This window comes from Pyrgilauda ruficollis, unplaced genomic scaffold (assembly GCF_017590135.1).
Source record: "Pyrgilauda ruficollis isolate IOZ18807 unplaced genomic scaffold, ASM1759013v1 scaffold3, whole genome shotgun sequence".
Lineage (NCBI taxonomy): Eukaryota > Metazoa > Chordata > Aves > Passeriformes > Passeridae > Pyrgilauda > Pyrgilauda ruficollis.
The window spans coordinates 7,555,630-7,575,311 of record NW_024524377.1 but is presented as its reverse complement, the minus strand read 5'-3'; the positions used below and the strand labels follow the sequence as shown (position 1 = coordinate 7,575,311).

At 47.9% G+C, this 19,682-nt stretch overlaps 1 protein-coding gene across 1 annotated transcript in view; it reads right to left on the bottom strand.

The window, feature by feature from the left end:
* Nucleotides 1-4,680: 4,680 nt before the first annotated feature.
* ITGB5 (integrin subunit beta 5) overlaps nucleotides 4,681-19,682 on the bottom strand; it is a 57,810-nt gene continuing 42,808 nt past the window's right edge. The window contains exons 11-15 of the mRNA XM_041473254.1: nucleotides 11,523-11,745; nucleotides 10,660-10,763; nucleotides 7,077-7,193; nucleotides 5,793-5,959; nucleotides 4,681-5,264 (exon numbers count right to left, since the gene is read on the bottom strand). Of these exons, the coding sequence (XP_041329188.1) occupies nucleotides 5,169-5,264; nucleotides 5,793-5,959; nucleotides 7,077-7,193; nucleotides 10,660-10,763; nucleotides 11,523-11,745 (707 nt within the window). The 3' untranslated portion in view covers nucleotides 4,681-5,168. The remainder of the gene's footprint in view (nucleotides 5,265-5,792; nucleotides 5,960-7,076; nucleotides 7,194-10,659; nucleotides 10,764-11,522; nucleotides 11,746-19,682) is intronic.

Here is a 19,682-nt window from a genome sequence, read left to right as displayed (position 1 = left end):
GCTGGCCCCACTGCTGGGATGGGTTTGACAAGCACTTGGTACCAGCAACAATTTATATAACATTTTATATAACATTTTATATATGTATTTATAACATTTTACATGTGTATGTGCACATACACACACACATATATATATATATATGCACACATGCACACATACAGGCATGCATATAATCACAGAATCATTTAGGTTGGAAAAGACCTTCTGAATCACTGAGTATATATTTTTAGTCTATGCTGCCATCCAGTAACCCTAGGAGCTGAACACACAAAAGGAGGGTTGCTGCCTTTCTGAGCACACTGTCTGATGTTCAAATACCTCCAAAGTTAACCATGACCTCTTCACGCCAAGTATGCAAGGGTTGGATTAGAATCATAAAAACATAGAATCATTTAGGTTGGAGAAAACCCTTATGCTCATTGAACCCCAGTGTTACCCCAGCACTGACAAGTCCACCACTAAACCACATCCCAAAGTGCTACATTTACTTGCCTTTAAATGCCTCCAGGTTTGTTGACTCCACCACTTCTCTGGGCATCTTGTTACAATGCTTGATAACCCTTTCAGTGAAGATATTTTTCCTAATATCCAATCTAAACCACCCCTGCTACAACTTGAAGCTACAACTTCTCTTGTCATACATAATAATTACTGGTAAGTATTTTTGCTGCTTTACTAGTGGTAATTTTATGGTGACTTGTAAAATTTAAATATAGACTTGCTACTAATATTCATTGCTGCTAATATTGATTTCTGCTGCTGTTGAAATATTTATTTGCTTCAGCTGGTTTTGGCTAGGATAGAGTTAATTTTTTTCAGAGCAGCTAGCACAGTTCAGATTTTTGCTGGAAACAGTGTTGATAATACAGAGATGTTTTAGTTACAGATGAGCAGAGCTTACACAGATTCAAGGCCTTTTCTGTTCCTCCCTGCACCCCACCAGCAAGGATTCTAGGGGTGCACAAGGAGTTGGAAGGGGACACAGCCAGGAGCTGACCCCCACTGACCACAGGGATATCCCAGAGCATCATGCTCAGCACATGGAACTGGGGGAAGAAGGAAGGGGGGTACGTTCACAGCCATGGCGTTTGTCTTCCTGAGTCACTGCCAGGCGTGAAGGAGCTCAGTTTTCCTGGGATTGGCTGAACACCTGCCAGCCAGACTCTGAAGGAATTAATTCCTTGTTTTGCTTTGCTTGCATGCAGCTGTGGCTTTACTTATGGGACTGTCTTTATCTTGACCTATGTTTTCTCACTTTTTTACTCTTCTGATTCTCTCCCCTCTCCCACTGTGGCAGAGTGAGAGAGTGGCTGTGTGGGGCTGAGTTGTCAGCTGGGGTTAAACCATGACAGCCTTACAGTAGTTACTCATAGCACAGATACACTTGTTTTGCTAATCACCAGTACGCTTGCCTTGATAGTGGTGACTTGTATTAAAATGCAATAAAGTAATTGAGGAAATAAAGCCTCCATGTCCTTGTGCACGACAGGGTCCTGCAAGCCCATGGCTGCAACCTTTGCCCCCACACAGACTGGGTGATCCTGGGCCAGGCAGCTGAATGGACAAGTTTCTGATCTGGCTGCATCCAGTGGACACCAGCAGAAACTAGTGGGCATGAGAAAGAGACAGGATGAAATAAACTCCTGTGTCTCTGCTGTATAGTTTAGACCTTTGCAGGCTGGCAGTGGAGAGAACAACAGCCAATTCCAGTTCTTGTGTTCAGGTATGGAGATGGTGATGGGATATGCTCCTGGGTTGCAGATGCTGAGTCACCTCACTGTGACATTTCCTGCAGGCAGCTTAGTGATCCTTTTCTCAAAACTTTAGCTCCTTGGCTTTCCACTTGGCTGGAGAAACCCAAGGTTAAATAAGTTCAAGAGTGTGGAGCATTCATCTTCCAGAGCCTGGGCTTTGCCTTCAGCTGCTGAGCACCTTCTTAGTCCACTGTAAAGGGCAATGAGGATGCAGGCAGGCGTGCCTCACTCAGGCTTGTGTAACAGAGAACGGTTCCACTGCACCTCCACAATTAACAAAACAAATCATGCTGCCATTGGCCTGGGCTTTTCCCAAGGAATGGTGCTGTCTCCTCCCCCAGACCAGCAGCACAGGGAAAAGGCAGTGGTGAGCCCCAGCCCCAGCAACCCTGCAGCAGCAGCAGCCCTCAGCTGTGGCTGGGGAAACAGGAGGAGATGATGTTGCAAGGGCATCCGGATTCCAACTTGGCTAGACAAGCACTGACATTTTTCCATCACATCTGACCCGTTGATGCTTTCTGCTGGAGCTTTCGTTCAGGAATGCTAGCTGTGGTCAGGCTGCATGTATTTACAGACACAAATAAACTGCTGCTGACTGAAATACACCACTCCCATAACTGTGCTTGGCACTACTCTTGCAAGGGCAAAGGCAGATCTGCTTACCCAGTAACACAAAGCCTTAGCAGTGCTCCCTTACTTTTTTTAAAAGATGTAACCTTGTGGAAAAGCTGAATTTGGGGGGCTGCTCTGCACTGCTGGGTGCAGCACCACAGGCAGCACTGACAGCATCAACCCTATTCACTTCTTTTTGTACACTGGCTTAGTAGCCTGGCCTGTGGCACCCTTCCCTTGCTTCTTTGGTCCCACATTGCTCCCTGCCTACTCTGCAGACCCGTCTGCTTTACAGCTGAGTCCTCTCCTTGGGCAGGGGAATGAGGGCACTTGCAGTCCCATCCCCAAGCCTTTTCTCTGCTTTTTCCACTCTCCCTGCCCAAACCAACCCTTAGCAATGAGTCAAATCTTGGCTCCCTACAACCGCCTGGGTTGCCCAGTCTCTCAGCCCTAGCCCAATGTTGTGGGAAATGCCACAGCACAAAGGTAATCTGCAAGAGTGCAAGGGAAAGGGTGGCAGGAGGGCACTGCCTGTGCCTCTCCTTTCAGAGTGCAAAGGGGTGGATTTGTTTTTAAACTGCTTGGTCCCTCACAAATTAACTGAAGCAGAAGTGTACTCACAGCATTTGCTGCTTTGGGTGGCAAAGCTGGTTTAAAGCATTCCTGCCCTTCCTTTTCCTGGGCTTTCCTTCCTGCTCCCCCTTTCTGTGCCTGGGGCAGTATGACTTGTGTGGGGCAGCCATGTGAACCAAGCTAAAACTTGCTCTGTCTCCTTGTGATGATTATTTTCTGACTGCTATTTTTTTGTGTCAGTGATGAAATCTGTCTTGCTATCTTGCCAAGTGGCAGTGGGATGATCACAAACCCCAAATTTACCCCAAGGATGCTCCTTCCCAGGTGGCAGGGTTAGTCCCAGCTATTCAAAATGCAATTTCTCAGCCTGCAAACTTTAGCCTGGACTTCATTATTGTGTAGGACACGTGGAGCTCTGAAGAGCTGCCCCTGTGCAGTACTCAGGCCTGTCCTGCTGCTCGTGCTGCTGCAGGGAGGAGGCAGCACAGCCTCCAGCCCACCCGTGGTGGGTTACACTAAGGCAGCATTTAACCAGAGCCTGCCCCTGCACTTGCTTCCAGGGTGGATCTATGCACCCTCCTCCCCTGCTAGGGCAGATTTAGTGGAATCAAGTGGGAAAGACAGCACAAATTTCATTTGCTTGAGGTTTTGAGTTTTTTACCCCACCTGATCAGCACCGATGCCGCCAAGGTGCCACTTGCTGCCCTCCTAAAAATCCCAGTTCTGAGATATTTTTAGTATGGTCTGCTGCATTTCTTCAGGGTTGCTTGTAGGTGGAGGGCGGGGCATAAAGCTCTTGAAGGAGAGCTGGTTTTACTGAACAAATAAGAGCTTCTGTTTATAGAGGCAAAAACACATTAAAAAAATAAATCCGGAAGGATGGGCCCATGGCCCTTTTCCAATGAGAAGAGCAAGTCAAAACAATGAACACCATTTGTTTTTGCTTTTCCCTGGCAAGCTTCCTTCAGCTGACTATTGCATGATCTGTTCAGGGTGAAGAGACAAGAAAAAAAGAAATTTAAAAAAAGAAGGGAAAAAAATCCAGGCAGTAGCAATTGCTCCAGCTTCTCTCTCCTGGGGCGGCTGCAGCCTCATCTGTGTGGGTTTAAAGCTGCAGCTGTCAGCAGGGTAACCCAAACCCCAGCTCCAGAGGAAAACAGACAGGGCTGGGGGAATAGTTTGGGGGGAAAAAATAAAAAGAAAGCAAAAAAACAAAGCAAAATATATGTCATGAAGCAACAAGACTGGTCTTTATCCAGCTCTCTTTCCAAAAGCTCAGGGCTCCCCTGCTTTTCCAGCTGGGCTCCACGGGACCCCACAGCAACAGTCCTCTGGTAAAAAGTCAGAAGTCTGGATGAGCTGCTGTGTGCTCTCAGCTGCCCTCCTGTAGCCCTCCGGGCTGGACAACTACCTGCACACCATAAGGAATGTATGTTTATATTAGTTTCCTCAGACTGAACTCCCTTTTCCTTGGGCTCCCACCAGTTTCCAATCTGTTTAACACCATTGGTTCAGATCAGGAGCTCCCTGCCCTGGGTCAACACCAGTGTATTAAATCAACACAACTTCTGTGGCAGTCCCTACAGCTCCAGCTCCAAGTTTTATGGCCATGCTTTGACTGATTAGGCTCTATTAATAAATCCATCAGGCAGCACCACTGCTGCTGGCAGGAGGAGCAGGCCCCAGTTTTGGTGGGGGTCTCAGCAAAGAAACAATCCACTCTATTCACAGCATCATATATGCACAACTGTTTTATTTTGGGGTTTATATAAAAAAAAATTCCTAAAGACTGCAGAGCTTTTTTTATCCTAATTTCTTACACATATGGTTCCAAGACCCTGTTTTCAAGCTAACTCCCCCCGTAACAACTTGTGATGGAGTGGGTTCCCCTGATTTTTGACCCAGTCACCTTTTCTAATGGGATATGTCTAAAGCTGCAATATGGCACTTGGTTCACTTAGTTGGCAGGTTTAATACATCTGGAAAGCTTGGTATGGAGACGCACACGGCTCAGAGTCCATCAACACAGGCAGGGACCCTGCCCTCACATCTGTGCCTCCAGAAAGAACCAGACCTTTCTCCTTACTGTGCAAATCACAGGCTTTGGTCATCGACCAGTCCCGTCGTAAGGGATTCTCGCCCCTGAAGAGAATCCCATCTTCAAGTGGGGAAGCAGCCCGGCCATTCAAGCAATTGTCCATGGCAGTGCCAGGCACTGAGACCCCTTCAGTCAACCGTACCGTTGTAAGACTTGTTGAGCTTGTTGAACGTGAACTCTACGTTATGCGTGGAAATAGGCTTTCGGTAGAGAGGATTGGATGCCTTTGGAGAGAGGAGCAGACAAAAAGAACAAAGATGAGGAACAAAGTCCATACCATGGTAAAAACATACCAATTAGTTTGGTGACAGCACAGTGTTTGGCTTTGAGTGAATTGAACATTCAGATCCAAAGGCAGTGCTGTTTACTCAGAGCTGGTCCATGAGACCCACCTTCCATCCTGCCTGCAGGCAGAGGCACTGCCCTCCAATGCTGAGCACGCCCCCTCAAAGCCTCCCAGAAGGGTTCCCTCACAGACCTGACCAATGCAGCTGCCACCACAGTCTCCCCTACCTCCTTCAGCCTCCAGCTCTGCTTGGAAATAGATGATGAAACCAAAAGCTGGGTATAGCTCTGCAAAGCATTTATAACTTGCCTAGGAGAAGGCAGTGCGAGATGCTGGACTCTGAAGGCACCACAGGGCATGGACACCTGCATCCCTCGTTCCTGCCACCCTTTTCCATCACTGCAGAGCTGTTTGCTGCCAGTGCATCCCAACAGCCCCCCCAGCAGTACCCCCACCCCAGGCTCACCATTTCATATCTGGCACGGGAACGTTCGCTCTGGAATCGGTCGAACTCCCGCCTGTCGTGAATGGTGACGAGCAGCTTCCAGAGCGCCAGCAGGATGATGCCAATCAGCACCACGCTGCCAATCACTGCCAGCACGATGGTCACAGCGCTGGGGGCTGAGCTGCAGGCTGGCAGGGAGGCAGAAAAGCTAATTAGCTCTGGTGTGAGTGTATCCCAGATCAGGTAATAACTTGGACTGCAGCCACAGAGCAAGTGACCTCGGGCAGCGCTAGCAGCAGTGGCTAAATTTGAAAAAGCAACAGTCCCCCTCTGAAATTGAACTGATTTTTTTTTGTTTTTTTAATTAAATAAACTCCTGGCTAGAAGCAGGTCAAAGGGACACCTCTTGTGGATGTCACCAGATCTGGGATGTCACGTAGCAGGGCTGCAGTGCCACTGTCCAACAGTGATGCAGGGTTTAATGCCAGCTAAATGTCCCATGTGGGACACAGAGCGTTAAGGTGCCTCTGGCAAAATCCAGCTCAGCTTCTCCCACACAGAGACAGGTGATCACTAAGGACTTTATATAAGGACATTAACTGTCAGCTAATCAGCTGGTCTTTCAATTAAGTGCAAGCTGCAGCACAGTTGAAATAGAACATGAGGAATCTCAATCTTTCCCATACTGGCCCGTGCCTCGGAGGACCAGAGCAAATCACAAGAAGCTACTGCTGGATGCTTGCCAGCTTGTCCTGCAACACCACAAGGGGTTTTCTTTGAGCAACTGCATTGCATGTGATTAAAATAGTGCTGGGAAGCACAGCTGTCTGCACAGCCTGTGGAGGGGAGTAGGGACACTCAGCCCTTACACTGCCTGGATCAGAACTCCTTGGCAACGTGGAAATCCTTAGGTGGTGCAGGGCTTTCCCAGTGTCCTAACTTAACCAGCAGCTGCACCAGGTGTCCTCTTCTGCTGTTTTTGCTCACAGGGGCTTTATCTCCAAATCAAGTATTCTTTTTGCTACTTAAATAGGCTTCAGTTAATTCAGCCTCCTAAAGCTCTTCAGCCACTTGCTGGCAATGCTGATGGCTCAGGTGCAAAGTTTACTCTCACAGTTGTTTTTTACTAAGTTGGGAGCATTTGGAGCTGGGTTTCATCACTGTAAAACACTTCAGTCTAAACCACCCTCGTTTATCTGCTCACACACGCAGCCAGCCTTTCTGCAGCCCCCAGGCTCCCAGCAGCCCATCACCTCTCCTGAGGCTGCCAGTGCTGTCAAAAAAGAAACCCAAGGGAGGGCCAACCTGGCTCCTTGAGGACGGTGAGGTTGGATTTCCCACTGGGAAGCTCCAAGTAGGTGAACTTCATGACGCAGTTGTTCACTGGGTAGGCACAGAGAATCGCATTGGGGTCATCTGTTTCTGGAACCAGATGCAAGAATCACAGGATTTTGTATAAGTTTTTATACATTAAAAAAAAATCCTAAACACTTCACAACTTTTGTACCATAATTTTTCAAAGAAATGCTTCCAACACCCTCTATTTTTTAATGTAATTCCCCCTAACAACCTGCAATAGTGTGGGTTCCCTGATTCTGAACTAGGCACCCTGTCTAACAGGCTATGTTTAAACTGCAATACAGCACTTGGTTGACTTAGCTGGCAGGTTCAGTATTAGGAATTAGCACAGCTCTCCCCTGCAAGATAAGCAGAGCTTTCCAGGGATGCCTGGGAGCAGAGGAATGGGGAGTAAGCCTGGAAAGCAGCACAGTTTGATCACAACTCATACAAATTGTAACTGAGCAGTGTCCAGATTTACTGCTTGAGAAAATGTGGCACTTGGCAAACATCCCATAGCAAACAGACTCAACCTCACACGCACACACATTCTTCCTTCATGCAAGTCTGCTTCTCCAATAAATGCCATTTTCTTCTTAATTTGCTAAATCTCTTGAATGATAGAAGGTGAAGAGAAAACAAGGGGCACTGACTCGGGGCCAGCAGCAGCAGCAGCCCATGGCCAGCTTGTGCTCCAGCTGTACTGAATGGCTCCAGCTCCGGAAATGGCTGAGAAATTTGTTTTCAAAGAGTGAGAGAGAAAAGGAAAATGGGAAGGGGAGGAGGGAGGGAGGGAGGGAGGGAGGGAGAAGTTGGTTGCAAGGATGATGTGTAGATATGGGAGTTGCAAGAAATGAGAGGACTTTATTCCCAGAGCCACGCGAGTGCTGTGTGTTTGTGTCTGACACACCATAGCACCAGATGGAGCCTGGTCACTGTCAGTGCTGCCTGAGGAAGGCTGCTTCACAGAAGCAATCTAAGATTGAGCAAAACCATCACCTAAGGTTTGCAGATCTAGCTTAAGGGGCGATTTCAGCAGAGCCACTGCCCTGCACAGCCACAGCTCATTCAATGCCCTCCACTGCAGGGACAGTGACTGGAGGGAGTTGGGGAAGCATCTCTGGCTGTGACAGGAGCACAGCTCTGCAAGCCTGCAAGGGCTGAGAGTTTCATGGGACAGGAATTTGGGGACCCAGTGCTGCTGGCTAGCAATCACATGCATGACCTTGTTTTAGGCACCTGGAAATAGCTTTCCACAGCTCTCGTGCCTGTCATCCATGCCTGTCATGCTGAAAAATGATTGCATTAATGGCCACTGCTATGCCAGCCCCTTAGCTGTCTCCTGTCTGTTTGTTTTTCCTTTCAATGCCTTTGACCTGCATCCAGTTAAAAGATTAATACCCTCCATTTCAACAGCTGAGCTCAGATGCAGCTGCCCCTCTGGTGAGTCCTGACATGTTGCTGGTGTGGACAAACCTCAGCTGTTCCTACCCTGGGACAGGAAAACCTCCTCTATCTACACAGTGGTAGCAAAGCATGGGCTGGAAAAGTGCTGATTGTTACAAGCAAAGTACTAATTAAATTAATATAGATAACACTTCCATGTTTCTTGACTAATGCCCTTTTGAGTTGAGCAGCAAATCTTAGTTCCTGTAGGTCTAGCTGCTTTCACTCCCATCCTTGCACCATTATTTCAGTAAAAGACAGTGATTCAAGTCTCAATAGTAATGATTTCTGTTGATCTTCACTAAGTTTCAGAGATCACAAGTCAACAGAGAGGTGTGAGGGCTCCACTGAGTTTTCAGGTACACAGATGTGTGCTACTGCCAGGTTCAGCTTGGAGCAGGACTTGTCATGCTCCTCTCATGCTGAAAGCTCCTCTCTGGAACTACCAGGAATGCAAAGGAATGCAGAACCAAAGGAGATCATGCAGAATCCAAAGCAAGTCATACAGGCCTCCCATGAGGCAGCCTTCTGGCTCGTGAGTCCAGTGACAGAGACCTCTGCTCTACAAAGCTTTGAAGCCCTGACTGCATCATATCCAGAGTCAAAAGGCAGCTGGGATGCTCAAGGCTGTGTTCATTGCAATTTGATATTTAAGAAGGTCCTATCTTCCCCTGCCAAGACTATACAGACCTATGTATTCTGTGACAAATATCTGCCTTTCAGCAGGAACTTGTAATATGTACTAAATTATACAAAGGCACTTGAACACCAGCACTTGGCCAAGTCTACCTGTGAAGAAGTCCATAGTCCACAGGAACTTTCTTTAGGAATATTTTGCTTTACCTCTCTCTCTAGCAGCTCAGATCTCCAAACCACAAAGTGCCCTGAGCTCCCAAGATCACAGCCCTGTGTGCAATTTGACTGCAATAGTTCAACAGAAACATAAGTATAATTCCCAAAAACATCTTAAAGCAGCAATCTGGCTGTTTTTTCTCTGAAAGTCATGCAGGGGGCTGGCAAACTACAGCCCAGCCTCACCTTCCATGGAGTAGGCAGAACAAAAGCTGACCTTGGCACAATACACTAATCAGGCAGGAGGGATGAGCTTTGATTCCCAATATGTGCCGGCCAGACAGGCATTAAAAAGGAGTTTTGTGTGTTTTGAACTTCCAAACCTCTCACAGGGTGCTGATGCAGGTGCAATCCCTGTTAAACTGCACAGTGATGGAGAGAATGAGAGCAAGTGTCCCAAAGGGAAGGGTAGGAAACTCCACTGGTCATAATTTAAAAGTGGGGCACTGGATGTGAAAGGAGTCAATGGGAAAAACATCACCTGCAGACAGCTTAGGAGGAAGTGACTGAAAGGCTGAGCAACGTGTGGGACTCCCACCTCTATAAACTAAGGAAGAGGAGGAAATGCCAGATGCAGACAGTAACTTATCCCTGCTTGATCTCCATCCCTCCCTCCAAGAGATATTGCTAAGGCCAAGGCCAGGATTGTGATTAAATCTGTTACAAGTCTGGATCGCCTCTACTCCCCTAAACAGCAACCAGGGACTCCCAGAACATATCTTGAAAAGAGTGGGGAGAAAGTCATCTGCTGAGAGATGCACATGTGTCTAGAAGAGGACACAAAGGACAGGAAATTGTCAGGGGTACTTGCAGCAGTCAGTTCCACCAAAGCAGAACTCATTTTCAAAACTGCTTTGCTTTCTTTTACCAGCTCAGTTCTTCCAAGATGAAACCTCAGAAGGTTAGAAAATGCCTTTTCTTGGGTGATACTTTGTCCTTTTGCACTCTCTCCCGACTCCTCTCATCTGTCTCATGTGACCTCACCCCACTCTCTCTCTGCTCCCTGCACTGGCAGTAGTGGTTAGATGTTATTTAAAACCAAAGAGTTTTTTACTTCAGTATGGATTATAGCCTGGAGAGAGCATCACACATACCACACATACACATATTCATACTACCTACACACACACATTTCTAAATACCAAGTGCTCCCTGAAGCTTTCTTTACAGATATGTCTTAGTCTGGTTAAGAAGAGTTCAATGCCACAGTCACCAGTTCCCACCACCTGCAGTCCTGCTGCTGCCAGCTTACCAAGAACATCCACAGTGGTGATGATTTCATCCTTGCAGTGCTTTTGGCAGGTTTGGTTATCAGCCAGTCTTCCTGAGTTAAACAGCTTGCATTCAATACAATCCCTGCAGTAACACACAGAGGGGAAGATTAAACACACGTCAGAAACTGCATGAACACAGGGACTCAGCCCTTGGGAAAGGACTCCCCTGGGTGCTGGTCTGGAGGCTGCACATCTGCACCACAAGGGAGGAGAAGCTTGAGGGCCAGACATCTCCATTGCAAGGATGGATTTATTAGGATTCAATGAAAGTGCAAAGCAGCTTGTAGGATTCAATGAAAGTGCAAAGGATTCAATGAAGGTGCAAAGCAGCTGATAGGTTTGGGGTCTGTTTGCCCTTTAGATATCAGGAGCTGCACATCAGCTACTGCAAAATCCATTCTGCCTGAGATCAAGGCAGTCAGTCCTGCTGCTCTGTGCTAGTCTGAGGCTGATGCCTGGGGCACCTTCATCACCGTGAGGCAGGGGCAGTGATTTTGATTCTGTCCTCCCCTCCTCTTAGCTCACAGCTCTCTGCACCCAGACATCTGCAGCTCAGAGTGCAGCAAAACTGGGGTTGCCAGCCTTTCCTGCAGAGTGAGACAGCACTGGAAATGAGCAGGGATATGAATCTCCATGAGCACTAGGGCAACAAGACTTGTTGCTGCTCTACCTGGGATACTGTCAGGTTGCTTAGCATGTGCCCCTAGTAGCAGTAGGCTTGCTTGGGGCTGATCACACATTTAACAAAGCATAAGTAATCCCTTAGCTGAAAAGTCTCCCAGGAACCAAAGAGCTGCCCTTCCCACCAGTGAGAAATCCCTCCTGAACTGCCTGTGAGTACCTTTTAGTGCTACAGACACCTGGGCAGGTGGGACACTTCTCACAGGTCTCTCCGAAAGCGCCTGGCTCGGTGCACTGACACTTCCCGCAGACGCAGGCACCGCGGCCGCTGCACATCTGCCCGTCGCTGGAAACACAGCTGTCCGTCTCCGTGGAGCAGTTGCAGTTGTCCCCGATGTAGCCAGCGTGGCACTTGCACTCCCCGCAGTGGCACTCCCCGTGACCTGAAGGTGAGAGCAGGGGAAGGTGTCAGCAGAATTCAGGGCCACCAGTGGGTGCTGTGGCTGGGAGGGACCAGCAGCCCAGCAGGAAGAGCTGCCAGAGACCTTACTTGGCAGGGCAACAAAGAGATGCTGATGGGAAACACCTAAGGGCCACCAGTGGGTGCTGTGGCTGGGAGGGACCCAGCCCAGCAGGAAGAGCTGCCAGAGAGACCTTACTTGGCAGGGCAACAAACAGATGCTGATGGGAAACACCTTAATATCAAATTAATATCAAAATTCAGCAGCAAAAAAAACCTACTCATTGCTCTTCCAGCTTCCCTCTATGGTTGCTCAAGACAAATGGGCACCTTTCCCTTCCTACTTTTGTATTAAATAATCTCTTCTTTCTCTGTCTACATCAAGAGATATTAAGACAGGAATGGAATACTGCTTCTTTGCTGGTTTTGAGCCCAGAGTTTAGCAGCAAAAAGCCTAGCAGGTTGCCCACCTCGTAGAGTATTTCCTTCCCTTTCTTCTTAACAGTTTTTTAAGAAATTCTCTTAAAACCTTGAAAAAAAATTACATCAACAAGCACTATTTCCTGTGTCCAAACAAGACCTCTGTGTCCCAGTCAGAGCCATGATGGTTGCAGGGACCAGCTGAGTCCCCTCACCAGGGAGCAGCTCAGTGTAGCTCACAGCAGAAATGGATGGAGAAACCAACCCAGTAAGGTCTCTCCTCCACTGAAGCATCCCCTGGGAGCTACAGGGTTTAGTGAAGGGCTGAGAAAGTCACCAGCCTCCAAGGCTGTCAGTGACAGTAAGTGGAGTGGCTGTCCACTGAGCAGCTGGCTTCAGAGAGGCATCCATCTGCTGGGGACTGCTCGAATTCTTCCGTGGCCAGTCCCTAGAAGAAGGGATGCCTTTGCAGGCACGGTTTATAGAGCTGAATGCTTTGTACACAAGGCTCATCAGCAATCTAATTACAGCTCAGCTTTTCCACCAGAAAGAGCCTCGAGCACCCCAGACATGATAAATTGTATACACGCTCCTTTCATCGACACAAACCCGCGGATCTCCCTGCCTCTCCCACTGCGCCAAGATTACCAGAGGCCGTGGATTGCCAAGCTATATCCCCTGCCAAAAGTCACAGGAGCACCTTCTGTTTTACTAGGCATCTCATATATCCCAGCACATCACAAGTTGTCCTTCTACAGCCTCTTCTGCACTCCCACCGTTTGCTTTGGATCCAGCCTGCATATTCAAACATTACTGGACAAAGGAGATTATGTTTACAAGATCTCAAGAGGTGACCTCCTTCTGTGCCTACATCTGATGGAGATTAAAATCCCTTGCTCTGCTTGCCTTCACAATGACAGCCTTGCACTTTCCTCAGACAGAAAGCTCTGGGTTTGAGCCCATGGGCTCAGCTACATCCACATCTGCTGCTGTTTGGGGGGCAGCGGCAGAGTGGGGGACTCCCAGGACCATCACTTCCCAAGCAAACCAAATGAGGTGTCTGGCTTTTATTCACAATTAATTCAGGTGATTGGGCTCTCACACACAGCAGGTTTCGTGTCTCTATGGCAATGCAAGGGTCCAAATTAGCTATAAACTATGGTTTTGATAAAGGGCACTATTTCAAGGAATCCAAAGCAGCTGCCGATTAGCAAATGTGCTCAGGCTTGAATTTGAACTGTGAGGGCCAAGAGAAGCAAGCTGCTGGTATTCATATCACCCCTCAGCTCTCCTAGGACACCACAGAATGCAGCACAAGATGTGACTCCAGAGGAAGTGTGTCTCTGGACCATTAAATGGTTCTGTTTTTAAAAGCTAAAGTGCTAGGTCACAGGAGGCTAGAAAGACTGCATATCCATTCCAGCCCCTGGCAGGCTGGAGGTGGCCCCTGAAATTACTGTTCTGGGGAAGGGAAATGCCCATTTGCAAATAATGCATCCTATTAAAGCACTGTGATTGTAAAAGTTAAGAAACAGCATCTTAAAGGATGTGGTTTTCTTTATTGATGGAGATGAAGAAAAAGCCATTCTGTGGCTTTTTCATAAGGGTGACTAAGTGTGGGGTGTGAGCTTAAAATGTCAAAACATGTTGACATGTGTTTCCTGCCTTGGCCACACTGGCTTAGTGTTCAAGAAGTCACTGGCTGAAGCTCATCATGGTCAATGTGCCAAGAGAAGGAATTTCCATCTTGACCTTCAATGGCAAAGATGTCACAGTGTCCACTGCTTCCATCAGCTTGAAAGAGTGGCCACTCCTGCAAGCACCATGAGCTACACTTCTGGTTCTATCCATCTCCCACACAGCCTGAAGACTGGAGAAACTCAGTGAATGAGAAACATTTGTTGTTCATATGGGCACAACAGGAGTTGTCCCACTTCTCAACATCCACCTGGAGCACCAGAGGTGGGAATACACTCCATCCTCTCTCTAGGGACACAAACTGAGAGGAGCCCTGAGGCAATGTGGCAGCGAGGCTTTTGGTGACAGCGACCCAGAGCTGTGGTTTGCAGAGTGTTACCCAGTACTCACATGTTGCAGCACAGTGTGCTGCTCGTTCCCAGTCCCAGCTCTCTCTCCCACGGTCTCACACAGTGCTGATGTGGCTAAGCAGTCTCTGTACCATCGTGCCTGCAGGAAACCTTCCACCACCGTGCCCATGATGAACCCAGTTTCACTTCCCAGTTTCATTTCCATGGCAATGTGTCCTCAAGGAGGGTGTGTTTCAAGACACCTCTGCACCAGCAGCAGTCTCGTGGTACAGGACATCACCCTGGACTTTAACCCCCTTGAACCCTTTGAGTTTATACATTCTCTGTTAAAGCTGGTTTGTGAAGCCAAAATACATTAATTGTGTTCTCCAAACATAAGAGATGTTTTCTTCTGTTCCCATATTCAAAATGAGACAAGCTTAGAAGTTTAAAAGATCCAGATCTAACTAGGAAATTAAATGCTCCCCCTGAATTTGATAACATTCTTTCCAGTCAGCTCCTGACCTTCAGGGCAGTGGGCTAACACAAAACACATGTCAGGAGGCTGCAGAAACCTGCTGGGAGGGTGTGCAGAGGAAAGCAATGCTTCTGTGGGGTTAGAGCAGTCCCCAGACTGAGCTTTACTAGTCTGGGACCCATCCGGGCAGGAGCCATGGGATGCACTGCTCCCAAGGACACCACCAGAACGGCTGAAACTCACAGCCCAGCTGGTGCTTCCACCTCTCCCCATCCCAAAACACATCCCCATCCCACTTCCCACTGCTGTGCCCTGGCTGGGCTGCACATCTCACTCTCACTCAGGCAGCTTTTCCCAGGACATCCAACCATCCTCATTTCACCCCAGCTGCCCCCCAGGATGGCAGCCACAGCCCAAATCCTCCCTACCCCCAGCACGGCACTGCACAGACCCAGCTTGGCCCCTACACAGCAGCGTTGTTCCCAAGCAGGGTCATTCCCAGATCAGGATAGCAGCTTCTGGCAGAAGCTTCCAGCCTCTGACCCTGATTTCATCCCAGTCTTCCTGACAGCAGGCTGTGACCCTGCTTGGCAGGACAGCCCGTCTGCCCTCCGCGATAACTGCGCCTTAGGAACTGCACCAAGAGGTCTGAAACTCAGTGCACTAAAAGCTCTGTCACTGGGGCTTTTCATAGAAGGTGGTTTTCCCAAAGCCTCCTACTTCTGGGGACGACAAAGTCATGCAAAAAACACCAGCTTTCTTTTGAAAGAAAAAACATGGCCTTAGTTTTCATGGAGAGGTAGAAGAGGTTTGAAAACAAGCCTCCTCCAACACTCCTTTTTTCCCCATCTTCTAGAACATTAAAAACTGATGTGCCTAACATACAAGAAAAACAAGTCATGATTTTTAAGCCAGTTCAGTGGTTTCTGAGCACTCAGGAGGAGAAAGATCATACTGTATTTTGCTCCCATTAAATCAAACCATTTATTTTTGTGCCTCTGTGCTCACATCCAGACTTTGGATTACAATCTCCAAAAGGCTGTGCTTTTGTCATTTTTGGTTATTTGAGCAAGTAGACTGAAATAGAAAAAAACCCACTGAAATAGGAAAAAAGACTGAAATAGGAAAAACAACTAAGAGAAATAAGTTATGACAAGCAATTTCCAAATTCTCCAGTATCATCCCTTTAACAAGGCCTGGCTGCTTCTTCACCCAGAGAGCCCCAGCGAAGAAGGGATCCACAACCATGGATCAAAAACATGTGCTTATGAAAGAAGTGAAACCCTACAGACACAGGGCACTGCTTGAACATCACTTTTGTACCAGACCAGCCAATCTCTCAGCAAAAGTGGTTGATGTCTGAGGGAGAGGCTCTGTGAACAGCACATTCTGAATGGGAGGAAGAAGGGCAGCAGAAAAGCCTTGGAACACTTAGAAAACATAGGGCTTTTCATTTCGGAAAGGGCTAGGGTAAGACACAGTGCCTGCTTAGGCAAATAAATCATCAACTTCTGCAGTAATTTCTTTCCATGGATCAAAACAGGCAGCACTGCACATCAAGAGGCCAGGCCAGGCCAGGCCAGGCCAGGCAGCCTGCCCATGGCACAGCTCAGGCCCAGGGCACTGCCAGATGGTCAGCACCCACAGGGACTTGGAGAGAGCTCCAGAAATTTCAAACAGCAGGGATGGGTTTAGGATCCAGCCCCTGGGTCATGCCAGTCCAGCAGGGAAAACAAGCGTGGCAGGTTGGCAGGAGCATCCCCAATCCCTGGAGCCCACTGAGCATAACAACCTTCTTGTGCTAAGGAGGCTACTACATAAATGTCAAGGGTCCAAGGTTTCTGTGTAACCTGGAATTCATCCGACTGCCTCCACTCACACCAGGAGAGAGCTTGCCCACAGTCATTTATCCACAATGCAATACTGAAGCAGCAAAACAAACACTAAGAGGTTAGTAAGAAGTAAATAGTGCTTTTCTGAATGTTATTTACACCAGACACCATGGATCTGTGCATCTCCCCATTGCAATGGATGTTCATACCCTGAAGCGTATGGGTTTAACCAAGATTTCAGTCCCAGCACTGGGCTCACCAATCATCAAGAACAGCACTGGAGATGCAGACTAATGAAACCAAAGGTGAAGGAATAAATGCAGGCTTGAGCTGCTAATTCAGCCATGGATTCAAGTCCCATCACCAGCTGGACATTACTGCCAGCATCCCCCACAGTGCAGCACTGCCATTACAAAAACCCCCCTCAGCACTCCAGTTTCTCCTCACTTGGGAATTTCTGGGTTCAGTGAGAACTGGACAAGGAAGACGTGGTTTTGGAAACTGCTGTTTCATGAAGGCAGCTAAAAGCTATCCGTGGCAGGCGGATTTCCTGTGGCAGCCCTGGCCAGCCTTTCCTCATTTTCCTTCTCTCTACTAAAGAAGTGAAGCTGAGATGCAACCACGAGATGCAGCTGATGATCCATCAGAAAGCCAAAACGGGCAGTGAGAAGTCATTTCCTGAAAGAGATCTAAAGCTGCATTTCTTAAAATAAAGCCTTCCTCTTTTTTTTTTTTTTTTTTTTTTTTTTTTTTTTCCAAGTAAGCTCAGCACTCCACAAATCCTTGACTTCTACTTTCATTAGCTCCTCAGCCAAGCCTGCCACATGTGGCCTTTTGGATGGAGACCCAGAGCTGGGAATTGGAGCTTTCAGGTCCTGCTGCCAACTCTGTTACTGATGCAGGGAGAGCTATGGGGCAAGGGCTGGTGCCAGATCCTCCCAGAGGCATAGAGCTTTACCCTGAGTGGGGGCAGTTGGGATGGATGTGCTGCTCTCCTTTGAGCCATAGGCCCAAATACCATCCCACCACTCTGGGCACATGCTCATCCTTGGCTTTGTTACCCCCTAAGTACCTGAGATGGAAGGCACTGCAGGAATTGCCAACAATTCATATTATTCCTTAAGCCAGATCAGAATTGGGTGGTGTCTGTGAATCCTCTGGGGTTTTTGCCCCTGCTGTGTCTCCCTCCAAACCTCTAACTCAAAAAGGGCCACTTTCCCTTCCTGTCAATGTCCATCTGTCCACATGCAGGTGTTCACTGGGTCTCCCATGGTACACAGCAACACCTCTCCCACAGCAGTGCTCCTCTCTCCACCAGCTCTCCAGCCCCTCACTTGCTCACAAATTAAACCCCTCCTGAACGCAGAGTTCTCCATTTGTTTCCTTTCTCCCCAAAAAGCCTGACAAATAAAACTGCTTAAAAAACCCCCCATTTTCCATTTGGCCCTCCCAATCCAGCCCAGATACCACCAACACCCACAGGCAGGTCAGAGCCAGGAGCTTCTCCCCCACTTAGAAACTTCCTGGCCTGTCTCTGCTCAGAACTGCTTATACAACTCTGCACTTCAGCTTTAGTCACTGTGAAGGCTCTGGAAGATTTGGAAACACGAGGAGACATATGGCAACCATGCAGTTGCTGAAAGGCATAGAAAAGGCTTGAGAAAAGCTACAGTGTTGTAACCCTTCCACCAACACACCATGCCTCCAGGAAGGATAAGCTTCATCCTCCTGCTCTGACACCTGAGCTGACTCCTACCAGCTCCTACTACCCAAAAAAAACTCCAGATATGTTCTTAAAATAAAACTTGTCTTCAAAACCAAAGCTGTGTGATTCCAAATCCCTAATCTCCAGGGCCAAATGCTATGGTTCGGGTCCATCCTTCAAATAAAAAGCAGTTTAATTCCCTTCCTGCTGAAGCACAAGTGGGTTGAATATCCCTTCTGCTCGACTTTGTTGAGAGGAGTGGGCTCTAGAGTAGAGAGAGATTCTTCTTTCTCTGCAAAATGCAGTGCCTTAGGAGCCTTTCCCAGTGCTGTGTTTGGATGCAAACACATCATTTGGCGCAAGTTCATCAAAGGTCCATGGTTTTGTACAGATTTCTCCCTTAACAAAGTACCTGGAAAAAGTCAGGATGTCACTCAAAGTAAGACAGAGAAAAAGAAAATGAGATAGGATGAACACACAGACTGTGCTGCACTTCACTTTCAGGTCAATTACGTAAACTCAATTTTTTAAATGAAACTGGGTAAAATTCACAGGTTGTCAGTGCATGTCAACAAGAAATGCAGAGACCCAGAATTCCATTCACCTGTTGGTCTGAGGATGTCATCTGCCTTTAAGCCCTAAATACAACGTTCATTTCCAAATGTGCATTTCTGTCAATGACCATCACCAAAGAGACCAAATTCAGACACCAAACTCACGGAGATGCTGGCCAGTAGAGCATTTAAAGAGAGCTTGCTCTAAGACCATCTAAGCTTTATTTTCTGAGTTCATCTTGGGTTTTTTGGAGCTTTCTATTGGGTTTTTGGCCCTGGGAGGGGGCAGCTGCACAAGACAGGGCGTTTGGGTACATGCATGAATCTTCAAATGACATCTCAGGTTGCAGCCCACTCGTTGTGCCACTTTAAGAGCAGAGCCCCAAAGACAGAGCTCTGGCTCCCACAAAGATGTCAAAGACGTCACTCCTGTATTCTTCAATTCTGCCCGGGCATTTAATGGCTCATTAGCATGCGTTCACACTTGCTAAAGGTCCGCTCAGGGACAAGGAGAAACTGCAGTGAAAAGAGGCAGGAACAGCAGTGCTCTGTGTGCCTTGGCCCTCAAGGAGCTGCTGCCAGATTTGGGGAGAGCTGCAAGGCTTGGACAGCAATAAGAGCCTGGGCAGGGAGAAAGGAGGGGTCACAAAGGGCAGCTTTGCCCTTTCGTGCCAGGAATAGAGACTCTGGGAGAGCAGTACCCCATACACTGGGGAGAGATGTCCAGCCTAGTTGCTGTTTTAGTGAAAAACCAATACAAAGTCCTGGTGTGAGCAAGGTGGGGCAGGCAGGGTATCCTTGCTGCCAGGAACACCAAGGAACAAAAAGGAATAAACACAGCACTGAGCACTAACACAAATGGATTCATCATTTGTATTCCTGTGAGAAATCCATGCAAAGATCA